The 24530-nt window shown below is 41.7% G+C and overlaps 2 protein-coding genes across 3 annotated transcripts in view; one reads left to right on the top strand and one right to left on the bottom strand.

Annotated features, from left to right (window-relative positions):
* Positions 1-3503: 3503 nt before the first annotated feature.
* LOC124410003 overlaps positions 3504-24530 on the bottom strand; it is a 28976-nt gene continuing 7949 nt past the window's right edge. The window contains exons 1-10 of one of the 2 annotated variants that reach the window (XM_046888082.1): positions 21464-21969; positions 15876-16003; positions 15009-15134; positions 13013-13367; positions 12011-12182; positions 11813-11912; positions 10764-10938; positions 10142-10291; positions 9417-9665; positions 3504-8295 (exon numbers count right to left, since the gene is read on the bottom strand). In XM_046888082.1, coding sequence (XP_046744038.1) covers positions 3644-8295; positions 9417-9665; positions 10142-10291; positions 10764-10938; positions 11813-11912; positions 12011-12182; positions 13013-13367; positions 15009-15134; positions 15876-16003; positions 21464-21536 — 6180 coding nt within the window. In that variant the 5' untranslated portion in view covers positions 21537-21969 and the 3' untranslated portion in view covers positions 3504-3643. Of the gene's footprint in view, positions 8296-9416; positions 9666-10141; positions 10292-10763; positions 10939-11812; positions 11913-12010; positions 12183-13012; positions 13368-15008; positions 15135-15875; positions 16004-21463; positions 21970-24530 lie in introns of those variants that run through there. The other variant, XM_046888080.1, reaches the window with a different exon arrangement.
* Positions 17563-19122, top strand: LOC124410007 (SLIT and NTRK-like protein 4). Its single transcript, XM_046888087.1, has one exon. It carries the CDS (start codon positions 18047-18049, stop codon positions 19040-19042), a length of 996 nt encoding a protein of 331 aa, XP_046744043.1. The 5' UTR covers positions 17563-18046; the 3' UTR covers positions 19043-19122.

Raw genomic sequence — 24530 nt, 5'->3', positions numbered from 1 at the left:
TATTTCATCAACGTTTCACGCGCACTGTGTTACATACATCCATTCCGTTCTCACAATTTATCCGAAGGGAAACCCTTTTTTCTTGGACAAATTCACAATTCGTCGAAACAGCCACCCACCGGGATGCTATGGAAATAAGAAACAAAAGTGAAGGTAGGAAAAAAAATGAAGAGACTGATTTGGGGAGACAGTGACGCGCTGGAACAGAAATGACTCGGTTGATTGAATTTCTTCAAGTTAGGATTGAAACTTAATCCAGCCCTTTTAAGTCGAGAAGAACATGCAAAGTGGCTCCCCTTGTTTGAATTTAAGGAAATTTATGGACGTGCTCGAGTTTTAACCCGTAGATCTTAACAGTGAATTCAGATATCGCATTTTTTACTTTAACCAATTTTGAGTCGGTATGAATCTCAAGTACATTATCTTGACGTTGATGAAGTATTCTCTTTCATAACAGAATATCGATGCCATCATTGGTGCATTTTTCCTTCTCGATATAATCCAACGTAAAGTAAGATTAAACTGATAAACCTACTCGTTGAATGATGTGAGAAGAATGTTACGTTGAACCTGAAAAAAATTTCACCAAATTATTCACAAGTTACGACTGTCCTAGCACTTTACGAGTCTTTACATAGAATTTCTTCACATGAATATAATGCTCGAGGAGATTACAGTAACATTCGCGAAGTCAGTAGTTTGTAAACAAAATGCTTTAGGCGGGCGGAATAGTATAACGCCGAAAACCTTGTTGGCATTTTTACACAGGTTTTACGACTGTACACGCGATGTCGATTTTCAAGATTAACTACCAACCACATACTTTTCCTAGAAAGAGAAAAACACTATTCACCCATGTGTCACGATTATTATTTTAACAAATAATTAGTCGTTTGCACCAAACACATGCAAGCAGAGAAAAATTACAGGATAACCACTTTGTTACACAGCCGATTATGGGTAATACTTACTGTAAAAGCAGTGAGTGTACGCGAAGGACATAAGTATAAGAGTATCGTAAATTTATGGAAATACGTGTCACGTTCAACTCGCAAGAGATTTTAAAGCTTTGCGTTCATGGAATTCTGCGACGCAGCTAATAGCTCGTAAAATGTTATAATTTTCTTTGATGTAATGGTGTGCTTCTTGGCACGGAGTAAAATCGAGCTATGCAGTAATCGAAGAACACTACGATAAAACAAATTTACCACGACAGATAGGTCACACTAACCCATTATATGATTTTTATTATTGTTATATAAGTATGTGGAAATATGTAGCAGGCATTCTAAACCATTTGACCCGGCCATGTCTGTCGCACTTTCGTATGTTTGAAGAGATCAGTTTAAACGATTTTAAAGAATTTCGACCGGTGAATTCTTTGTGACCGGACAAAAATCCTGAATCCAAAAAAAATATGGGTGTACATTTAGCTGGGGAGATACAAGAAATTAACAGCTAAAAATCAAAAAGAAAATCGATCCAAGAAGTTGTAGGAACAGAAAGTAATCAATAGACGGTGAAATATCTCTATCTGAATTATTACTCTTAATTTATTCGTTCATATCTGCCAAACTAAATTCACGTCCATCTTGTTTCAACGCTAAATATTTATTCTCGCTCAAATAATTTCCTGCGTGAATTAATTCAAAATTTATTTTGGCTGATTGCGTGAAACCTTGCAATTACTGGAAAGCTAATTTTTTGAATAATCTTAAAGTTGACAATCGTGTTTTCAACTTTATACTGACTACGACGTACGAATTGGAAGATGAAATTGAAAATGGTAAGGGTCCTAGTCAGGTTGACGAGTCTAGAACGCTTTGTATACATATCTGGAACAATTTGTGTATAAACTTTGAACCAAATATCTTATAATTTTAGTTAAGTCGACACCGTTGATATTTGAAGACTGTAGGGTATTAAAACTTTTGCTTCTGTTCCATTCTCTAGGGGTGATACCCTACAAGCGTGATGGATAGTCTGGATGAGCAGGATGCCAAATTTCTGACATTATAAATGACTAATTTAGTATCCAAGTGTCGTTTTGCCAACTGATATTTATCCGCCTTACTTATTCCCGAGAAGTTAGTTCAGCGAGAAACTTACTTGGCTTCGAAACGTCGAGTAAGAGTTGTACCAGCGAAAGCTTTCTTGGTGAGCCAAAAATATCCTAAATTATCGTCAAAATATGAGTTTTGGTTTTTTTACGTCAAGCTTTTTGCTCGTAACATCGTTAAACCATTCTAAACAATTTCCAAGACCACAAAAAATCCGACAGTATTTTAAACACGGTCGGACAAAAGATTCGAACTGATCCGATAGTGAAAACACGGTGGAGTACAAATTTTTTATAGATGATGGGGAGATTGGGAAACGATGGTCAGAAAGAAATGAAACGACGTTGAAATAAATGTTCATTCAATGTTTTATTCAGTATACTGTTTTTTATAATTTTCTTATAATATTATGCCTTTCTAATGTACAGTCTTTTATCAGCCGAGACCATTACAACTCTATTTACAGTATAACCTTACGAAGCCAGAGCATCGCACAGCAGCTTCACGTATCCACTTAAAAACGTGTCTTATTTCTCATTACTCGTTATCCTTATAGGACTCATCAGCTTTTCGATATACTCTATATTGTTTGTTATTTGGGACTAGAAATACTCATTTTCATCATATTACTCCCATAACATTCTGTTTTATCGAACCTCTCACCACCATGGTTAAACCCAATAATTTTACAAGTATAAGGTAGGCATGGTATTATATTTCAATGGCAAAATTCATTATTAGATACACTAAAATGTATATTGTCAATAATGTTTGTTCTTAGCCAACCATAACAAAGTGAACCTCTGAAACTTTTGATAAATGGAACAAAAATTTTACGATCACACAAGGAGAGTATCGATACAAATATCATATTATCAAAAAATGTTATAGGCAAATTGTTATTCCTTCCGAAAACAAGTAGTTATCTACAATGAAACAGTACAACATATACGTTTAAAATTATGAGGAAAAGTACAAAACATGATGGTTCTTTGAGATAAGTCTTACCTAACTTCGTTCAAATGTTACGTACATATAATGTGCATATCAATATAATTATGTAAATATAGTTGGCTCAGCGTGTTACGTGCAAAAAAAGAAAAAGTATTCTCATACATCCCTGATTTTCGCTAGTTATATTTTTACACAATTCATTATTACCTAATCACTTTCAAATCGTCGAACCAGCATTCCGGATGCATAATTACACTCCCGTTCTTAGTATGGACCATTGTAACTTAGGTATACATCCAAGTATATTCTGAACTTACCGATCGAACACGTATGTGAAAATAATGTTTGCATGAGCGAAATGAATGCCCATAACGAAGCTGCAGTTGCACTTTTTGAAAAGTAAAATTTAGGCTCACTTTGTTAAACATAACAAGATTCTGATTGAATGAATTTTCAATCATTCGCTATTATTTGCTTATTTATTTCTTTTTCTCGGCTAAACTTTAGTTTGCAGCAGTACGTAGGTATCATCTATGTAGCGCAAATGGAAGGACACATTTTCGAATAACGGTTAGTACAGTGTTAAAAAGTAAGTATCAAAATCAATAAAATCGGCCCTGGGCTGGAAGTCAATGCATTCGTTTCACCTGCCCACCCTCAGGACTCACTGGCGAGTACAGGCCCAGCTTCAGCCCTAACTCCCGTGGTTTTCTGGCGGTGTTTCTAACCGGAAACGGACTGAATTGGATCTTTGGGCTCGGCGTCTTCTCCAGACTACGAGTGGCGCCTCTGCTAGCATGCCCGATATTCCCCAAGCTCAGAGAAGATTTCCGGTAGTTATGCGACCCTTGGCTCGAATGATCCGCGTACTTGGCGCTGTTCATTTTGTCGAGGAACTCCGGGTGGGAAACTGGTCGTTTCGTGACGTCTTCTAAGCTAGGGGAAAGCTTAGCGAGGTAAGGGTTGACCGGAACGGGTAGTTTCCGTGTCGCAAACTGGTGGCTCGGTGACAGGGAGTGCGACTCGCGTCTGCGAACGGTCAAATGAGTGCCAATTTCGTCTTCGCGGATCGAAGATGGCAAAATGTAGGAACTTGATCTGTTGTAATCCGACGTTTGATGGTAGGAGTATTCCTGAGAGGAAATGTCCTGGTACTTCCTGGGGCAAAGGTCCGACTTGTTGTACGTATAGTCGATCGTTGACTCGCCAATATCCTTCTCAGAAGAGCCTCTTTCGTTTCGGGGAAGATACTTTGTGGGGTCAACCGTGTTCGTTTCGTAGTAGGCAGCGCCTTTGTCGAGGTTAGCTATGTCCGTTTGAAAGGACCGCAGGGTGAAATCATCGCTGCGAATTTTCGGGGGTGGCTCGTCGTCGTATCTCACCCGAAACTCGAGCGTTTCCTTGGAAATAACGGCCCTCTTCGGCGACAGATCGTAAATGTGTGACGAGGCGACGTTGTGATCACCGAATTCAAAACTCGAGTCCATCGAGGACTTCTCGTATGAGCGAACGGAGTACGGATTGCCCGGCGTTTTCCTCGGAGATATTCTCGACTTAAAGTCGTACGGTTTGTAGCTGTCGTAGGGACTCCTCAATGGCGACAAGTCGAAAGATTTATCTGCCTTCGAGGTGTAACTTGAAATCGGCGATATTCTCTCCCCGTATGTCAGCGTGTGATCGGAAGCGTAAGGGTTGGTGGAAATCACCTCAGGCGCAGACACCGGCTGCATACTCGGGTATATTTCCCCGGCTGATATCTTGTCGAGTTTTTCCAACTCCCGGTAAATGTCGATGTCACTTTTAGGCGATATGTCCTGAAGGTTGTATTTCGGTGGTGGATATGAGATCGGCTTGTCGTTGTAATCGTAGGATTTTTCCGGTTTTATTACGCCCTCTTGAATCGAGCCGAGCTCGCTCTTGGTGTCGATTGAGTCGTTCGACGACTTGTGAGAAAAGACGTTCGTCGAGATACTCGAGAAGTCCAATCCCTCCATTTCGCTGATGTTTTGGCTAGAAGAGCCTTGCTCCTGACGCGGTAGACCAGACGAGGATGCAGGCCGTTCTTCGTAGTTTGCTAGCAGCTTCGAAAGTTCCTCGTTTATCTGCCTATCGATCAGAGCCTCTCTCGTGTCCAGATAATCTCTGGACAAAGCTTCGTCCAGATCCAAATGGTCGATCTCTTCGGTATCATCGATCAGCGAAAGTTTTGAGAGCTCGTCGTTGATCTTGGCATCGAATTCGGAACCACTGGTCACCGAGAGCTGGTCCAAGTCTTTGAAATTAATTCTGGCCAACTCCTCGTTAATTTCGTGTTCGTTAAGGCCGATTTTCTCAAGAATTGGACTAAATATTTTTGATATCTCTTCGTTGATGGGACTGATAGTTATTTCTTTCGATATTTCTTCCAGGTCGGGCAGTCGCTTTTTCGCCTGACAGGTCAAAATTCTGTGCAAAATCGCCGAGTTCTCCTGCATGATTTTCAGCGCTCTGTCACTGCTTCTTCGACCGTTATCACTTCTCTTACGCGGCTTAACTTTCGTCCAGACGCCCAGCTTCGGCTCCTTGTCATCGCCAGTCTTTGTATTCTCCGAAACTCGCGCTAGGGTGTTTAAAATGCTGTCGCTGTCTTCCTGGATTTGAATTTTCGGTTCGATCACGTACTGCTTCCTAGAAACGGTCGGGATATTCATCTCAAGGTCAGTCAATCGGACCTTAGAAAATCCGCTCGCAGAATCACTAAAGGTGTCTTGCCTCCTAGCCTCTAGACTCTTCAAATCCTGCAGAATATCGCTCGCCTTTTTGGTGAGTCCGTTCTCCGATCCCGCATCGCCTGTACTTTTAATCTCAAGATGCCTCAAGTCCTCTAAAATATCGCTGGACCGTTTCTTCATGCTGTTTCTTCCGAACTCATCAGACGAAGAGGAAAGTTTCGAATCCGTAAATCTTTTGTCTAAGCTGCTAGAGCTGCGCTCAAAAGGCTTCGAGTAATCTTTACCGACTTCGTGCTCGTTCGTTCTCTCTTTATTTCTCTCCAACAAACTTCTGCTACTTTTGTCATAGAAAATTGTAAGTTTTTCAAATTTTTCTCGCGGCAAAGGGGACACGGTATCCTTATCCCCATATTGATCCCTCGACTCATTTTCTTCCAGCTGCGACTCGGTCTGATAACTTTGCGAGTAGTTCATCCCATAGAAACGCGTCGTGTCTCTTTCTTCCATTTTGCATCTATCGTCCACCAGCGAAGATTCGATATCGGTTTTCTGCAATCTTTCTTTGGCAAAATTATGGCGAAACTCGTCCTTTGAACCGCTGGTCAAGTCCATTCCCTCTTCGCTTGTAATGACACGATCCTCCCTCGATTCGGAAACGGTTAATTTTCCAGATCCCTTTGAACTCGTGGACCTCTGCTCGGGTGAAGTCTCCTCACTATCAGTGGTGCTGTTCTGTTGCTTCGCACTGCTGCACGGTGATGGTGTCTTTTCATTCGGGCGTGCGATTGGGTAAAACGGGGAAGTTGCGGAGCAAAGATTTATCGGAGAGTCGGAGAAGGTGCCGCGACCTCCTTTGCAGTTTGAAGTGAATTTTATTGAATTGGCACTGATCGGCGATTGAAGATCCGAGCTAAACGATCTTTCGGAAGACTTTTTTCGATCCGGGCTGCACGAGTCGCTGGAGCTACTCGCCTCAAGCTTCGGACTCAGACTCGATTTGCCTTTTAAAGAATCAAAGCTGATCAGGGATGGTGAACTTGATTTGGCCAAGGATGTAATTCGCATCTCTGCTTTCATCTGAACATCCTGATTGTCGGAACCGATGGATCGAAGGGTCAGTGTTTTTGACTCCGAGCTCACAGAAGAGGCGGCTGATTTCTCCGCGTGAAAATCACGCGAATCGAAGCTCACCGGAGTTCGAGGACTGGTCGTTAAGCTGGAGGTTCTCGAATCTGGACCCATGGTTTCCCCAGAGCTGAACGATTTGTCACTGCTTGGTGTCTTCGGACTTTGACTTGGTTCTAAGCGAGCACAAACAACCGCAGCTTGACTCGTTGCCGGTTTAGTTTGAACCAAGTCATCATTTCTGGTGAAATCTACGCTGCTAATATTTACAAAAACTCCGGAGGACTTTTTCTGCGGTTCGTCTACTTTCATTGAAAACTCTTGCGTCTCTCTTTCGACAATCTTGATGGCAGCCGTCGAGGATTGATATTCGGCTGAGTAATTAAGCTTCTGTTCTAAGTTTATCGGAGATATTGGAACGTGTCCTATTACGTAGGATCTGGAGTAAGGCTTTAAATCGGCAACTACTTTGTTCAAATTATCGCTAATGATCCCTGGCGCAGAAGCAAGCTGTACGGTCGAAGCGTCGCTACTAAAGTCTACCTCAGTTCCAGAATGTCTAGCCTGTGAATCTACGGCGACTAGATCGTCATCAAAATTTGAATATTTAAGCTCAGGAGCGAAATCAAAGCGCTTCCCCTTATCGGGCCTATCTATTCGCGCACTAGTATCTGCAGCTACTTTTTCATCGAATTCGAACACTTCAGGATTATCCGATGACTCCAGGACTAGAGAACTAGAATCACCTTTAAGCACTTTCAACGCAAGTAAGCTATCATCTGTCAGCTGAAATTCGTCACGAATCTGAACTTCAGTTTCATTTTCAACAGATACTGAGCTACTTTCACCAGTATTTGTACCACCGCTAATGGTGCTTGAAAAATCAAAACTAGCTAACATTTCGGAAGGTTTTTCCACTTGCTCAACTAACTGACTAGTGATCGACTCGACGTCCACGGCAAACGCTGGTGCAGCATCAGTTTTCATCGAGTCCAACGATTCTCGTTCGACTTGATCCGGCCTTTCATCGGCGAACTGATAGCTTCCCAGTCCCTCATTATCCGTCGACGTTGACAGCCTGCGGATCTGGTCAGTTATCTCCGAGATCGAAGTCTCCTCGAGGTTTGAAGGTGGCTTCAAGTTCTGTGTTCCTTTTTGCTGACCGTACGCAGAATCATGATGGCTGGATGAGGTCTTATTGTCGATTCCTTCCCTGCGAGGACTTTTCTCTTCGTCGGTCGCCATGATGTAACAATCGGAATTAGAGGTGAGCTCCTCGCTGTCGACGTCGCTGAGACGATCTGGTTCGTCGCAAAGTTCCGTCGACGTACTGTCGCTGTCACTGTCGCCATTTGCACCAGCAGAAAGTCGCGGGGATGTTGATGTGACGATCGACATCCCATCACCCGTGGATTCAGCGCCGTTGCCACAAGACGTTCCTTCACCTGTGGAGCAAAACAGATCAATAATTACCCTGCCGTCATTTGATACGTAGATTCCAAAATCACGAAACTTTTAATGCGATTGCGTTACACACGTAGTGAATGAATTTGTTCGCGAGGAATTTAGTCCTCTGGGATCTGGTTACACCGATCTAATTTCTAGTATCACGATTTGACTATTTCCAAGCCTTTCGACGGATAAGCAGACCGCAGTCCACCATCGCCTGTCGCCTCTGCAGACTGTAAATGAATGTTGACTCTCCCGTATGCCACACCTGCGTCAATACTCATACCTGTTGGTACCGAACAGGTGGTCGGAGGTTGACTAATGGCGAAAGTTATCAACGGAGAACGACTATGGCTCAGAAGGACATCATCGATAAATGCTTTTTCTCAAAATTCTACCGTTGGTACGGTCACATCCGGCGACAACCTTGTTACCGACCACAGGAACAAGGACTTGTAGCCGCTGCTGATCGACAGGCATTTTCCTAGCGTCGGTAATATTTTACATGTCGATCAACAAAGCGAAAAACTGTTGGGAAATTTTTCTTGTAATATTATTAGCTCGGATGATTTATGATAAAGTTCGGATGAAAAGATAAAAAATTGCTGTACTTCAACTTCGATATTAAACAGTTCCAAATTACAACACGCAGAATGCCGAAAGCTACTTTGACAAATGGGAAAATTATAAATTCCGGCAGGAAATAATTGTTTTTCGGAAAAGTTAATCCCTCAAATTGTCAAAAGAATTGGCATGAATAATATTTTAGAGTCACTAAAACTCGACTAACTGTGAGATGATTAAATCCGTCCTGTGAAGACTGGTAAATTATTGTTTCTACAGGAATTTGCTGACGGAGTTATTTATAATTAGCTCGCAGATGTTTTCGCTAGCTTGAATCTTTTATACTCAACCTACCCGTCATATAATCGAAGCTTCTGTTATGTAAAGTAAGAGGCTCTAATAATTAAAATCTCAGCAAGATTTCAACAATGAAACGTATTTTGTTGTTCAATCTTATATTGTATATATGTTCTTAATTAATTGAATCTCACAACCAGATCTTCCAATTACGCGCACTTCTTATTATGATTCGAGAAAGCCATAGAACTCATACCTGGAGTGTCGTCCTTGTTTTCCTTTCGCCTTTTAGTGTCCTTCCAATGAAGAGTGACGCCTTGCCTGTCCTTTCTATTTGGGTTCTTAGGGCTGTGAGGAGGACCAAGTCTCGCCCTGGGTGGCACGGCTCCATGGAGAGGACCTAGCTGTCGGGCTTTGCCGCTAACCAAGGCACTTTTTCCCACCAGCAAATGGTTCATCGCCTGAGAAGTGGCCGAAGGGACGAGAGACTGTCTCGCGCACGCAGCTGTTGGAATAATGAGAGAAGGCTTTGAGAGGAGATTTCAGAAACGAAATTTACTTCTATCTCAAATCCTGATCCTTGTCAGGTTAGAATTATATATAGAATTTTTCTGCACTTGGCACCTGACACTTCTAAAAAAAAATTTAAAAAGGAGACTGAGAAATGCAAGAGCTATAGTACATCGCTTCGATGTTTGTGAAATTGTATCCTCGTGTTAAAGTACCACGAATTTATATGTAACAAACGCTAATTGGACAACTTTGATCGTCCAAGCCATTAGTTGCAGCAGTAAAAGGTAGTCTCCAAAACGATCGTGAGGGTGGAGCGAAAATTCATCAGGCAATCCTGTGCACAGATGCCTGACTGGTATATACAGTACGTAAAGTACCCCATAAAATGCATACACTGTTTTTCCATTCATTGAAGAAGCGTAACATTTACGATTATTGCTGCGTTTAACGGAGAGTTGTTAACGTTACCGGAGAGTATTATGTGAGCTTGGCGTTGCCGTTCCCTCAGCTTCGCGTACTGCTGCTTCAGCGTGCTGATGTCCAATGCAAGTCTCTCGCGATCGTTACTAGCTGCGACCGTCTGCAGCGAGCTTGACGATGAAGTTTCACGTTCTGAAACTTGGCGTATTATTCCAATGCACGAAACAATTCCAGCTATGTATAGAATCTCAGTACATTACAGAGCTGGAACTTTTACTGAGGCAAGAGCGTCGCTCGCACGGTAGCTAATTTCCTGTCATTTCTACCGTCGTCAAACTCGACGTTTTACGACGTTTAGTAGATCATTTCGTCAGATTACAAGATTTTCACGCGCAAAGTTTAACTCTGGTATTTTAGGGCAGGTATTTTTGTTTTCAATTTTCGTCACGATACTCGAACGATTATACTTGACAGGTACAAGTGTTTACGTAAAACTCTGAAATACTTTACTTTTATATCCGATCGTTACGAGAGATGACCGCCGAGCTGCGAGTAATCATACTCTCGAACGTTGCAAGAGAAAAACGATCGTGTTTCATAATTTGACGTGTGATATACACTTTTACTTTACGTTTTCGATTTTTTTCAAAGAAAAACTAGTATCTCGTACCTCTTCTGCCTCTGTGCGACATCCCGAACATGGCGGCAGCGACGGCGAGCCGTTCGTCCTCTTCAGTCTCGGTTTCGTCATCGTCGCTAAGTCGTCGGGCCCAGGGTGTGATGTTGTACCGATGCTTCTCGCGAAGGGCAGTAACTCCAATCAGTGGCCCCGTGCTCACGATCGCCTGTCACGTGCACAGACCAATCAGTACAGACATAAGCCGAGCCAAGTCGAATTATAACATTGCGCGTGCTTCCTGGGGTAATTTCACGTTTAAGGTGAAAGTTTTGAATGCTTTTTAAGTCACGCGATCCGGTTTCGGACTTTTCTTCCGAGAATGAAACGAGAGCTGAGCTCATACTCGAACCTCCTCATTTCATGCCGCGAGTATATTTAACAAGGGAGAAGCGAGGGACGGCCGGACGTCGCAAAGGAAGCTCGTTTATGCGGTCATTTATGTCGGTAAAAAGAGGAAGAGAAGGAAAAGAAGGAAAAGGTAGGACCATTTTTTTCATTCCGCATTTTCCGAGTAACCCCGTGTACGGGACATATAAATGCTAATGACGCGCAATATAGTTGACGCCCAAGTTGCCTCCGGAGCCTGGTACCCATCATTCTTTGAGGAATATTAATCAAGTTCCTTACCATGCCAGCTGCAATTTGCTGAATTGAATCTTTTTTCTTCCGCGCACTGATACAGCCGCCGAGCATATTTTACTCAGAATCACGAGGGTGAGATAGATTAGAATTGGATGAAAATTAAGATAACGAGAACGACTTTAGGTAGCCAGGCGTTACAGGCAGAATTGCCATGTATGAAAATTATTCTGATCATTATTTGTACTGTTATTATTATTTATGTTTACTCTCTTCATTTTTCCAATAGCTCTTCTACCTTCTGATTAAATTGCGTACTCTTCATAATTACTGTGAAAATGATTTAACCCTTCTGCACGAAATATCGAACTCGATATAGAGTGAGAGGAAAAGTTGAAATGAAATGACGCGCAGCGAAGCAGTATCAATTTGATAAAACAATCACGATAAAACGATCTGACCTTTACGAGATTGTTAGTGTCCGTGAATTCCAGCATCTCTCTTGTGAGCACCCCCATTATGCTGTAGAATTCATCGGCCGAAGTTACGGTCATTATCCGACTGAAAATAACAATTCATTATTCATGGTAAGAACAAGAGTCAATTTTTTTCAAAGAGTGTGTAGTAATATTGCAAGCGATCTTCCGCAGCAGACGTACTCGGCTAATCCTTCCCAGATGGCGAGAGCGGTTCGCAGCAAGACTTCGTCACCCTCCAGGAAGATAAGATCCCAGACTCGAAGCACGGCCTCCTGGGGTAAGCAATGACAAAAGAGGGTGAGGAACCACTGCATCGTGAAGACATTGGTTAAGGGTGGCTCGTAGCTGCTTCCTGGAATAGCATTTCTCGCTGTTAGTCACTAAATCGAAACAGCGTGAGGAAATCTCCATTTAACGTCCCACGCTTTCTTGTCAAAGGTAGGTACATTCATCCTGAACACACGTGGGTGCAAAATATATGAAATTTTAAGTAAGCAGGATATTAGGGGAAACTACGTATATACCTACGGCTATAACTTAAAAAGAAATTTTCTCTTGAGCCTTGTGAGCCTCAAGGGAAATTTTTTTGACAATGTTGTCGTAAGTTGAGCCATTTTCGCGAGACTTTATAAGTCTTGAATAAATGAAGCGTACAGATGGAACGCATTTTGCGGAATCACATCATTCATGAAGATAGTTCATTGGAATTTATAACGAATGTTAGAAAACAACAATATTAATGAAAGCTATGTATGATATTATACGTTTTCGAATTTTTGCAAACGAACACAGATAGTCCTCTTCTGAATACACGTTAATCTTGTTATAAAAATAACTCTCTTCCAAATATTCATCAAGCTGAAATAATATCGAATGAAAAACGCCATGAAAAACAACGAATCCCTCGCGTCATAAGTTGGTTATGGCTATACTAGACAGGAGCCCAAAAATGTAAAATTCTTGCTAATAATAATAGCGTCAACGCATAAGGGAATTGCGTCGTATAATTAACGGATCACTTGAAAATTCATCAAGCAACTACATTTTATTCTAGGTAAATATGTGACACTTTTGATACCACATTGACAAGCTTGATGTAAATTACGACAAGTACGCCCAAGTATCTTCAAAGGATAAAAAAAACTTTGAAAATTCAAAGGTGCATCAGATAAGCAACATTACCAGTCGCTTTATCCTTGGCGTCACTCTGCAATGTTTCTAGATGACGGGAGAGCTTCGGCAACCGCATACGAAGAAGGTCACGAAAAACGGCCATATCTACGGAGAGTCCTCGAAGGTTATCTGCAAAGTAACCTTCCGGTAGAACCCCTTCGATCAGATAAATCATGACCTTGACCGAAGCTGCCTCCGCACGGTCCATGACCTGAAGTACCAGAGCAGCCAGGACATTCAGTCCCTGGCAGTATCCAACGGACTTGTTCCAACGTGCAAATCCAAGAAGGACTCGTCGAAGCACTGCCTGATTGTCGCGTCCTGCTGCGCCACAGAACAGACTGCAGCCTGTCCTGTGAAGGTCCTATACAGATGTAAGGGTGAAAGTAGAGATTTCGTTTTTCCTTCGTTGGATCTCATTTGAAAATGAGACTCAAAAAGACCGCCTACATTTGTCCTAACATCAAGACAAAAATCTTCAACTCAGATATGCTGAGGCAGGAAATCTGCTACTTTGATTTTTCACTTAAACTGTATATAGTAAAGATCTCTGAGGCAAGTTGACAAAAAAATCCAGAGGCGATATGGCACGTGACGGAAAGAAGAGTCCTTCCGGAAAGCTCTAGAGAGGTCGGCCCGGCATTCATGTGTGTTTTCATCGTGTAAGAGAGTCAATTTGCCGCAGGCCGATAATTGAAGTGGACTTTCCAAACGCGACATTGTAACCAACCTTACATGTGTATTTCAGATTACTCACGCATCTTGCCGTACTTTACGTTGTTTGTATCTGACGCTGATTAGGTCCGGTGATGATAATTTTTTAGCACAGACTGTCACGCGTTTCCCTAATTTTATCAAACAGCATCATATGTCACGAAATATAGCAATCAGCTTACGATCTTCACTGTGTAGCTACAGAATATTAAACATGATAGTAGCCGTTCCACCAAACGTTGGATCACCCTACACAAAACGTGAAAGAGACGTGGCTTGTCATCCTAAAACAACAGATTCCTCTTGTATTTAGTACTGCTATAACGTAACGTTCAACATAGCAGATGATTATCGCGCATATAAATGCCCAAGTTTTTGCTACCTCAGGCATGATACGAGCATGGATTGATCTTAGAGTTATGCAGCATGCGGCGTTGCTCAGCTGGTAATTAATCACGCTATAATCAAACGCCGTATTACCGAGAAGGGGTTCCGTGTCGCGCGTTAACTGATTGGCAATTGTACGAGAAACTGCAGGAATTGGCGGTACATAGTATATCGCAACGCGGGGATCCGGGGGTGAACACACCAAGAACTGGGAGGAGAGCCTCATCCTCGGGTAGGCGGCCGGGAATGAGTGCCAACGGATAGATAGGCCGATGTGCAGGACGGTAATGGGATTATTGGAAGGCTTCCAGGCAGTTCGCCAGCTGGCAAAGACTACAATCGATACTAGATTGAGCACCGTACACCAGATGCGTTCAAACACATCACAAGTGTTGGTGCGTACTTTTATAAAGTGTAATTTTGAAACGGTCCGACGGGAATGGCTCTGCCTCCAATGATTCCATTTCGAAGTTGTTTGAATAGTTCATACCGTACAGAAAGCCTACCCAATTACTTGCCCGGGTAATCATAGAGACCATTTCCCTTGAGTGTTGCTTTGATCAGTACCACCTGATACGCTCAATCTGAGCCCTATTGGCATTCCCTTATCCGCCTGAATGGATCCTCCGATGCCATTTGGTTTATTGGCTTTGACATTTCTTGCGGCGTGAAATTATATTGACAGACAAAGATAACAAGTGGTTTCCAACTATACGACATTACGATCAGCTGTGCAACGTCAATTGAAAACGTGATCAAAATTATGAAAACGAAAATGTATTACACATAGTTGGAGCCGCGGAAGGTGATGAGATCCGTAAAGTGTACGGGCAGATGAAGGTGCGGAGCTTGAAAGCCCGAGAACGTGATCAGGCGAGAGGATAACTGGTCAACGTTTACCCACCTTGACGATCTGTATGCCGAGCTCCTCGTCGTCTGGATTGCTCCACTCGTTGAAGCAGAGCTTTTCTGCCTGTCGCCAATCAACTCCACGCTGTTGAAGATGTCGTTCAGAAAGCGTCAGCCACAACTGTGGACATGGGAAGCTCCCGTTAGTAAGAGATCAAGGTACTTCTTATATTTATTGCCCAAGTTTTGTATAAGTCCCAAATTGTTATTGACTTTCTGCAAAAACCTCTTTCCTCATCTTTATAAAGTGGTGAACGGAGGCGCGGGGGGGGGGGGGGGGGATCACCAAAGTTAATAGACTCTGGATGTCTGCCAACGTTTAATCGCAAAGACGTTCGAAAATATTTCTCCAAGACGCCATCTTACAGAGATGTGTCCACTCTATATCGTTTACCGGCGTATCATATAGCGATATTCGAACAGACAAACGAGGCAGGTGTTCGCAATAAACTCGGGTATCTGAGAAACCGTTTTTAATGGCAAAATAAGCTGCACGAATATCTTTTGCAAATAACGAGGATATAAAGTGTCGCTAGCAAGATACACCTTATACAGCTACGACCGATGATCAAATCGCCAATATCGATAACCCCTAATAGTTTGATGGCTATTTCCTCGTGAAGTTTTACACCGCAGCATGTTAGTTTAAAATAAAACCGTGAAAATATTTTTCCAACATTGCGTGGGAGTAGTAGAATTAATGGGAAACAGAAAAAGGGACAGTAATGACTACTTATTAAACAGTATCTATCAGGACAAATGGCTTCTCAGTACCACTTTCAGCTGAATCACGCAAAAATTCTTTGGATGTGTTGTGAAATTGTTAATCATTATAATGTTGAACAGCCAGTGCGATACTCACTCTCTTTCTGAACTCTGGTGGTATACCACCAGGGAGTCGTGCCACCATCTTCATGGCGTCTAGCCATTGGGTGAACCCACTTTCCCCCGGCTGGGGTGCCACACTGAACCTCATCTTCGTGTCTTCACCTACGAACATATAAACATTGTCGACATAAGATGACTGGGGTAGATCGTACCATTAAAGTTATACTTCAGTCAACCTTAATGTATTATTTCCTGGAATTCCAATTACGCTGACTTCACAGAAAAGTGCGCGTCTTTCACTCTTGACGGCTTGACGGCAGAAAAAATAAAGCCATAAAGTTGGCCGGACCGAGCATTGATATCGTGACGAGAAAAAATATCATCGCGTAACTATGTGCATACGTGTCCTGAGTGCCATGCTGCACCCACACACGTTGAGCTTTACAGCCCTCTTTCTCCAGTCGGTGATACGAGGTTCTCTTGCTCGATAAGCCGGAAAGTTTCGAGATCGTCACATGTCGTTTCAGTTTCTCGATGCAGCTGCTGCACGCATCTAGACTATAACTTTGAAAGCCATCGTCTTCAGAGTACTTGGGACGAACTTGCGTACATGAGACACGTCGGCCTCGGAAAACCTCACTGCCAGAGCGAAATAAGTAAATTGCATCGCATGAATCTAGAACGTTGGATTGAGTAGAATGTTCCTCATTGACGTTGAGTGGGGAACTTTTAAAACTCCATGGAAATTTCGCAACGTTTTCACGTCCAAGAATTTCTTCTTGATTAGTGGAACTCCAAAGTCTAAGGTAGATGTACGATTTTCATACGTCATTGAGAACGGTAGTTTGTGGCCGAAATTAAACGAACAGCAAAAAAAGTTGGTAACCTTGCAAAATCAATATTTCATTTTAACAAATTAAACATTACAACTCCGCATATAACGAGATGAAAAAAATTTTCAATTTCAAAAAATAAGAAGGTGGAAGCAGTTCTGGGTCCCAAGATACCAACAGACCTCAAACGTGCCTCGTTTCAACTCGAGGGTTTGACCCACACGCTTAGACCCTTGTTCGAAGACTCTTTGTCAAAATTCGATGTTATTCACCCCGCACGAATTCTTGCGTGACCTGGTAGACGTAAGTCTTGGCAAGACGATCGGTTCTGCGAAACCTTTAGACCACTATCTTAACTTGTCGCGCATGTCAATGTGCCTGACAATCTCCAGCAGAAGTTGAAGGGTAGAAAAAAATTAACTTCACGTACGTATTTCAACGCATGTCAACCTATCAAACAGCCGGTGACATACATTGCGTAATCTCTGGAACATTAGCTGAGCCGACAACGACAGGCGTGTGGAAAAGTAGATTTTCTCCACTACCTAGTGCCCACGTGGTTATGCAACCACTTTTCTCGATTGATCAAATAAATACAACTTAAAATTGATTGAAGTCCTCTGCAGGTAAACTGATTCAGGTCGTAAATACTCTCTGTAATATTATACCAGTGCAAGACGAAGAATCCTGAGAAGACGTTAACGATTTTATCAGCTCGTCATTCGCCCACGCAAAACGGCGCTACTCGTGCGAAAGGGATTCGAATTGCTGCCATGCCGCTTGGGGGAAGAGCCAGGAGCGGGTGGAAGCGAAGTAGTTTAAGAATCGATATCTGACCGTGATCAATTATTTATTTCGGTTTCTCGAACCATGAGACTCTTCCCTCTTCCTAACGTAAACGCGGTATGGTGCCGGTTGAAAATTTCATCTTTGAACGATCATGTAAAAATTGACTTATTCATAACTCTTTTTCCACCAGTATAAAAACGACGATATTCAAAGATTCCCGAACTTTTGTCAAAAGTCGAACGAAGGTTCTGTGCGCACACGTATCGTTCAAATTCCCATGTCCAGCACCGGTGCTGATCTTTTCCCACGGCACGTATAAAATTGACAGCGTAACAATAGTACAGGCGACAGTCAAAAAACGATGTCATATAAACAGCGAAAAGGTACGGTTAGTTGATGTTAATTAAATGCGTGTGGCGTAGTATCATGCTAGGAAGGTGACACGAGCCAATCCGATGGTACCCAGCACCGGAAATGACGCGGCAATCGCGGAGAATTATTTATCACCGTCCACCGGGGTAGCTAACTTCAACCGGCAGGCTCTAAATTAGTTCGTTATGTCAGTCCGCTTAATCGCGACGGAATGCGAAACGTACTTCTTTTACTTGTGACCCTCGTGACGTCTACTTTAGCCAATTTTTGCAGTAGCAATGGTCCCGGAAGATCGATGTTCGTTTGTCGCAATGCGAGTCTCGCCAATCTTGCTGAAGTACCGAGGTACACTTACCGGATCAAATTCTTCAATTCGAATATACGGAATATCCCAGAAAATACGTTCACGGAATTTCATCAGCTGAAATCGCTGAGTTTCGTCAACTGCTCCGTCAACGACATCGAAGGCTTTGCATTCAGGAGTCTTTTGAATCTAAAGGTCCTCAACTTGTCCAGAAACGCCTTAACGACGATCGGAACGAACGTATTCTCTGGATTGAAACGTTTGGAAAAACTTGATCTAACCAATAATATGATCCAGTCTATCGAGGAAGGAAGTTTTACCAACGTATCAAATATCGGGCTATTGGATCTACGATATAATGACCTAACGCGTATAGACGTTGCAATTCTCCGCCCGCTCACGGCGGCTTCGACTCTCGATTTACGGTTCAATAAACTGCGATGCGTTTCATCAAGCGTTTTTAACGTAACAAAAGTGAAGTGGATTTACATTGGAGACAATCCATGGAACAAGACATGCTGGTCAGATTTAACTCAGAGCCTTTACAACTTTGGTATTTACTACGGGAGAAATCTGGCTTTTGACTCACTCACGGAAGACAGGCTGTCCTGGAAGGCCTCTGACCGAAATGGACGCGAATTCCTGTCGAAGGAGCTGGCTGAAGAACAAGCAAACATTGTCAAAGAGGCTGAAGGGTGGAAGAAATTCTACGAGTCAGTTGTTCAGGAACTTGCTGACGAACAGCAGAGACTCGAGGATATTGCCATGGCTGCAAAATATTCTGAAGAAACGTTGTCGCAGGAAACAAATGACGAAAAAGACTCTGATTCCGGGTGGCTGCAGTATGGACGTGATTTCATTGTGTGGATTCTTGGTGTGTGCAAGATAATACCTTTTATCTAGAAGTCCAGTGAAATGAACCGTTCGTTTTTCACTGCCACTTTTTTTTGTTGTTTCTTAATCTTAATCGTGCTTATTTTAATTTTTTAGAGTTACACAATTTGTTTTCATTGCGTTATACTTTGGGTATACTCGATTGTACGGTTAGCTCTTTTAGTATTTTAAGTTTATCTAGCATATCACATCACTCAATGTAACGTTTGATATCGAGCTTGCAACAAGCTCTAAACTTTTTCCGGAATGTCATTTGACTTCTCTACGATGAAAGTGTCGCAATTTTCAAATATGCCATAGAATCTATTATGTTCGGATTCTGCTGAGCCTCATCCACTTTGAAAAAACAGTCCTTGAATGTAATTTTCATATTTACTGAAAGTTGAAGAACTTACAATTAGGCATACGAGTTTAACCAATGAGTGGTAGGAGTGAGGTTGAATCCTAATTGAATAAAAGTAAAATGTCATTGAATACTACACGTGTGCTTACTATAATCGATCGGTGGTAAACTTCGAAGGAAATACCAGTGTGATATTACAGTAATATTATATTTTTTGCATACGTAATACGCATCAGGTATATGTAAAGTACTGAAAATTAACTAATCAAATGCGCAGTATATATATAAAATTATATATTCTCGTATTTCACAATCAGGTGAAATGAAAATTTAATTACCTCATCGTCCTGGGAATCTGCATAATCTTTGTCACAACTTCGGTTTTTAATTCAGAGTTCCATTACACCTTAATGATTGTGGCGTTTACCGCTCACATTGAATTGAATTATTTAAATTAGTACGTTTGCTTGAACATATTTTAGCATCTTTTAATACCACCAACTTTTTTTTTCAAAACTGCATCCTCGAAACATCCAAAAGATCAATTTCTCTGGACAGATGATTATTTTGCACAAGTCATTTCTCAATACAAAATTCAGCATTTCAGAATGTTCAATTTTTCAAAGTACACTGTAGAAAACGGAGAATAAAATGTTTTGGAATTAGAGATAATGATTAGCAGGTAAATTAATCCACCTACGCAATCCATTACAGATCTCTTGAAGTTGAAGAATCAATCCAAGCTTCAACAAAAATACCATTTATTATTTATTCAGAATAGCGCTTTCATCAATATTCACCAGCTCAACTGGATGAGAATTTTAAAAAACTCCACCTTTACCAATTACGATGTGCAAAATCTGATACTCGTAAAAATTCGTATATAATACTCAGTGTTTCAATGATAATCAAATTCCGCTGATTTCTTCTTCATTTCAACGTCGGCCAAGAGCTAAATATTCAGGACTCTGAAAAATTTTCTATCTTCTACAAATTTTCGTGCCCACGAATTCTGCGGTTGTCCGTGTTTTGTACTAAAATCTTCTTATTGTCACAGCGATTCACGATTGATTTTTTCACTTTTAACAACGATTATAACACATCCTATTATATTATATTCTTCACTCTGAGGATTGTGTAAAATGTTAGTCACGTGTTTCTGACGTCGGTAAGATAAATTTCTTCCAAGTTTATTCACAGTTGATTGAAATCTCTTATAGAAGACCCGACAGTTTCATAAGACGATTTATTATCAGAAAGATGAAAGTGACTTGCGCCCACACGCCTGCACAAGTAAATAAATATAACCTGGATGGAGCGCGGAATGAAGATGACTAAGATTCTTCGAAAAAATCTTGTCTCTTGAAGTTACCTCAACCATACAATTCGCTCTTGCAATTGAAAGACAACTAAGGATGTCTCAGAGGATCTGAAATAAGCTTTTTGCGCTTTTTATTATATGCAAACAAGTAATTTAGGCTGATCGAATCTGAATGTTTCGTTGCGTTTATAAATTTATTCAATATAAGACAGTTTCCACGAACACGATACAAGCACAGATTTCTCAAAGAATAAATTTCAGTCATTTTGCCACCTAATCGTTTTGAAAAAACAATAAATGCAAATCACTTGAATATGTCATAAGGTTTTCTATACCTATATATGTCTATCAGATTTACGCAAATTTTCTTATATACATGTGCATAAAATTTTTGCTTTCACAGTGCCTTCTATTAGATCTTAATAAATTACTGAAGCAGAGCTCGAGTCGCTGACCTCTACCGCTTCAATTACAGCCTTATACCGGATATGTATGGCAAGTGGCAACATGTGAGCATCTGTACTGTATTCGAGGGTCAGGAGCTTCATAATTACACATGTGCGTTGTCGGAAAATAAGAGATAACTCCGTCAATGGCTAATCAAGTCAAACGGTAGACAGCAGGGGCGACAGCTGTGCCATGCCTGTGTTGTATCTGGTTCGCTGTAACCTGTGCGGTTGTATCACATATTTTAACGATCAAGTACATCAATGCACAATTATTAACATTTTGAATACCATTTTAGGACATTATTGTTCATCCCTACCTTTGCTTGCAGCACTAGCGGCATTCGCAGCTCCTGACGCGAGGCTTTTCAGGGAGTTGAAGAATCCGCTCATCCTCCCTTATCTTCTTCCGTCTTTCATCTTCATCTTCATCTTTCTGGTCTTCATCATGCGGGTACAATTAGTGTACCTCCACCTTAACCGTTCTCGTGTCTCATGGTTGCAGGACACAATTCGTTGCACTCACTTGTGGAAATTTAAGCCTCTCCGGAATTTCATTGCTACTATTCCTTTCCTCCACACCACGCATCTTAGAGTCAATTTCTTTTCAAACTGTTCGGTGACCCATGAGTATCATCCGGCCGAAATAACACTCAATCGAAATTTTCACCGCCGTATATTGACATGCATTCACATGTCAGAAATGGAATTTTAATCAATTCTGTAGTGATCTTGAAAATTCAGAATGTGAGCTTCTTCTTTATAGCACGATCTTCAGCACAGTATAGAGAAAAATAATTTAGACGAGAAATATATACGAGAATTTGAAAAAAAAAACAAAGATTCAATTCAGCGCAAGAGTAGGTAAAGTAAATCAATGGGCGCAATGAGGTTCATCCTCCGAAGGAAAGTCCGTAAAAAGACCGGAAAACGAACCCCGACAGTATTGAGACATGCTTCTTTAGTTCACTGTGTTTGCCAGAAAAGTGTAAATGAAATAATAGCTAATTGCGGGGGTAAAAATAGGAAGGACATTATCCCATATTTCCTTCTGCTATCGACAGGTCAACACAGATCCGACTATAGATCCAAGCCCTAACAGAGTAACCCATTTATTGCACCGGAGGGTAAATGTTTGGTGAAGTAAGTAAGACAGAAATCGAATGCTAATGCCAAACTTTTGGAGTCCCAAAAGGGACGAGATGAAACGATATTAATTGCATCGAAAAATTGTCGTTTACTTTAATTGAGTTAATTTTTTCAGATAGTTAAATAATTGATATATTTTCGTGACGGTGCATATCTTGTATATATACATTTAGTCATCCAAATCGCGGACGAGGATCCTGTCACCTTATTTCAAATCTACAAATCACGGTGTCAAGGTGTCAGGTTTTACGAAGCAAAGAAATGAATAGAATACTTCCGGAGAATGAAAATGTTAGCCCTTCATTTCTGCATGTATATACCTACGTAGGTACGCAATAATTGACAGCATACATAAAGTGCGGCCGTATTGCATATTTAATTCTGTGATATGGATTTCCGATAAACTGCGTTGCAGTTGGTGGTTCTCGCCGCAGATGAGCCTTAAAGACTGGTATAATATGTCTACAGGTGTATTCGTACCAAAGCCGATCGACTTCCTGTTCAAGTTCAAGAATTTAAAGTCGAATTTCGAAGCCATACGCCAAGATAACAGTTCTCTGGATTCCTTGGCTTCATTTTGAACTTGTGAATTATAGCCAGAAAATACGTGGATTAAATTCTATAATCCGATAATCAGGTTTGTTTCAGCAAAAAAGTATCCCGTCAATCCAATATGTCTGCTAATGACAGGTGTAGGTAATAGCCTGCGACACCACCTGATCATCGCGTCAATTTCTATGCCAAAACACCTTATCTGGAGCCGAGCAATATGTACCATGAACGCGATGCGAATTGATGATGACGGAAAAAGCACAAGCGCGAGCATTACGTCACCGTTGGAGTAGGAGGCGAAGGTAAAAGGATCCCGGTGATCCTTAAGCAGGCGTAAACAGCGTAGCGTCACCCTGTTTGCATACAGATGGAGGGTAAACATCGTTAGACTGACTACTCGACGGGTGCATGAAAATAGACTGCAAATCAAATGACTTTCCGTCAGACACACACACAGCGCTACCAAGCTTGCAAGCAGGAGTAAAATTTTCATTTCCTCAAATATCACGCGTTCCAGGGACACGGAATTAGTACTCGGTAAAAGGTGAAAGGAGAAAGCTAAGGAGGCCATTTATTTCAATTAAGGCACGGAATGCGTGCGCTTATGTGCTCGGCTGTAACGTGGCTCGCAATTAATTCGCAAGGTTCACGTGCTACTGAACCCTGATTTCCCACATTCGACAATTACAGTCAGTATTTCCGGACCTCTCATGATCGAGCCCTCCTTGTTTCACTTCCATTTCAATTTGGGCCGTAAGTCGCGTTCCCTGATTCCCGAAACTCCTTCAATTAGAGCGTGGTTACAAAATCGTGAGATGACTACACACCATGAGTTTTCCTGAATCTACCGACCATCTAGATACCGTTCTACCAACGCAGCTTAAGTTCTTTAATCAGATCTCATTCTCCTCGATGGAGAAGTTCCGGTGCGGTGAAAAATTCGGAAGGAAAAGAAAAAGAAGAATTCAGTGCGATAAAATTTCACTGACTGAACCTGTTATTTCGACAAAAATGTTTATCAGGCTTTAATATTCACGCTGCTGCGAGCGTCCATAGCTAATTGAATAATTCAAAGTCGCGGGTCGGGGGCAGGAGGTTGCTCGGAAGTATTTCATTCTTCGAGCCCAGAAACAGGTTTCACGTCGAGAAATACGTACTGGACTCCGTACAGTCAGCTACTCATAGAATAATATAGTCTAGAATTCACCCAAACGACCTTACCGTTTCCAAATTAAGTAAAACCCACTGAAACCGTGATTATAAATATAATTTGTAAACCTTTGAGATGTGAAAAGATGACGAACCACGATTAGACGAGAAGTGAACGGCGGCTAAACGTGGAAGGACACTGATCATGCACGTTGCACACAATTTCACACAGAAAATACGTTTCCACTGAATTAGCTGAAAGTTTCACGTTATCTCTGCTGACTTTGGGCAGCATTAATATCGCTGTAAAAGACGATTTCTATGCAGGTTGGTTGAAAACGATGGCTGAACGGAACCACTCGAGATTTTTCTCTTCCTCGAACAAAGGCCGGACCCTCTTCTTCCGGCAAACTACGGCGAACTCTACGATTCCTGGCAGAACCTGGCAAGTTCATTGAATCAGCTGACCCTGGCAACGTGCCTCGAAGGGATGCGCGTGCGCCCTTTTCGGCAGGGGTGCCGTGCCTTCTGTTTGCT

Source organism: Diprion similis, chromosome 8 (genome assembly GCF_021155765.1).
Source record: "Diprion similis isolate iyDipSimi1 chromosome 8, iyDipSimi1.1, whole genome shotgun sequence".
Lineage (NCBI taxonomy): Eukaryota > Metazoa > Arthropoda > Insecta > Hymenoptera > Diprionidae > Diprion > Diprion similis.
The sequence above is the reverse complement of the archived record's forward strand: the minus strand, read 5'-3'. Positions and strand labels throughout refer to the sequence as shown.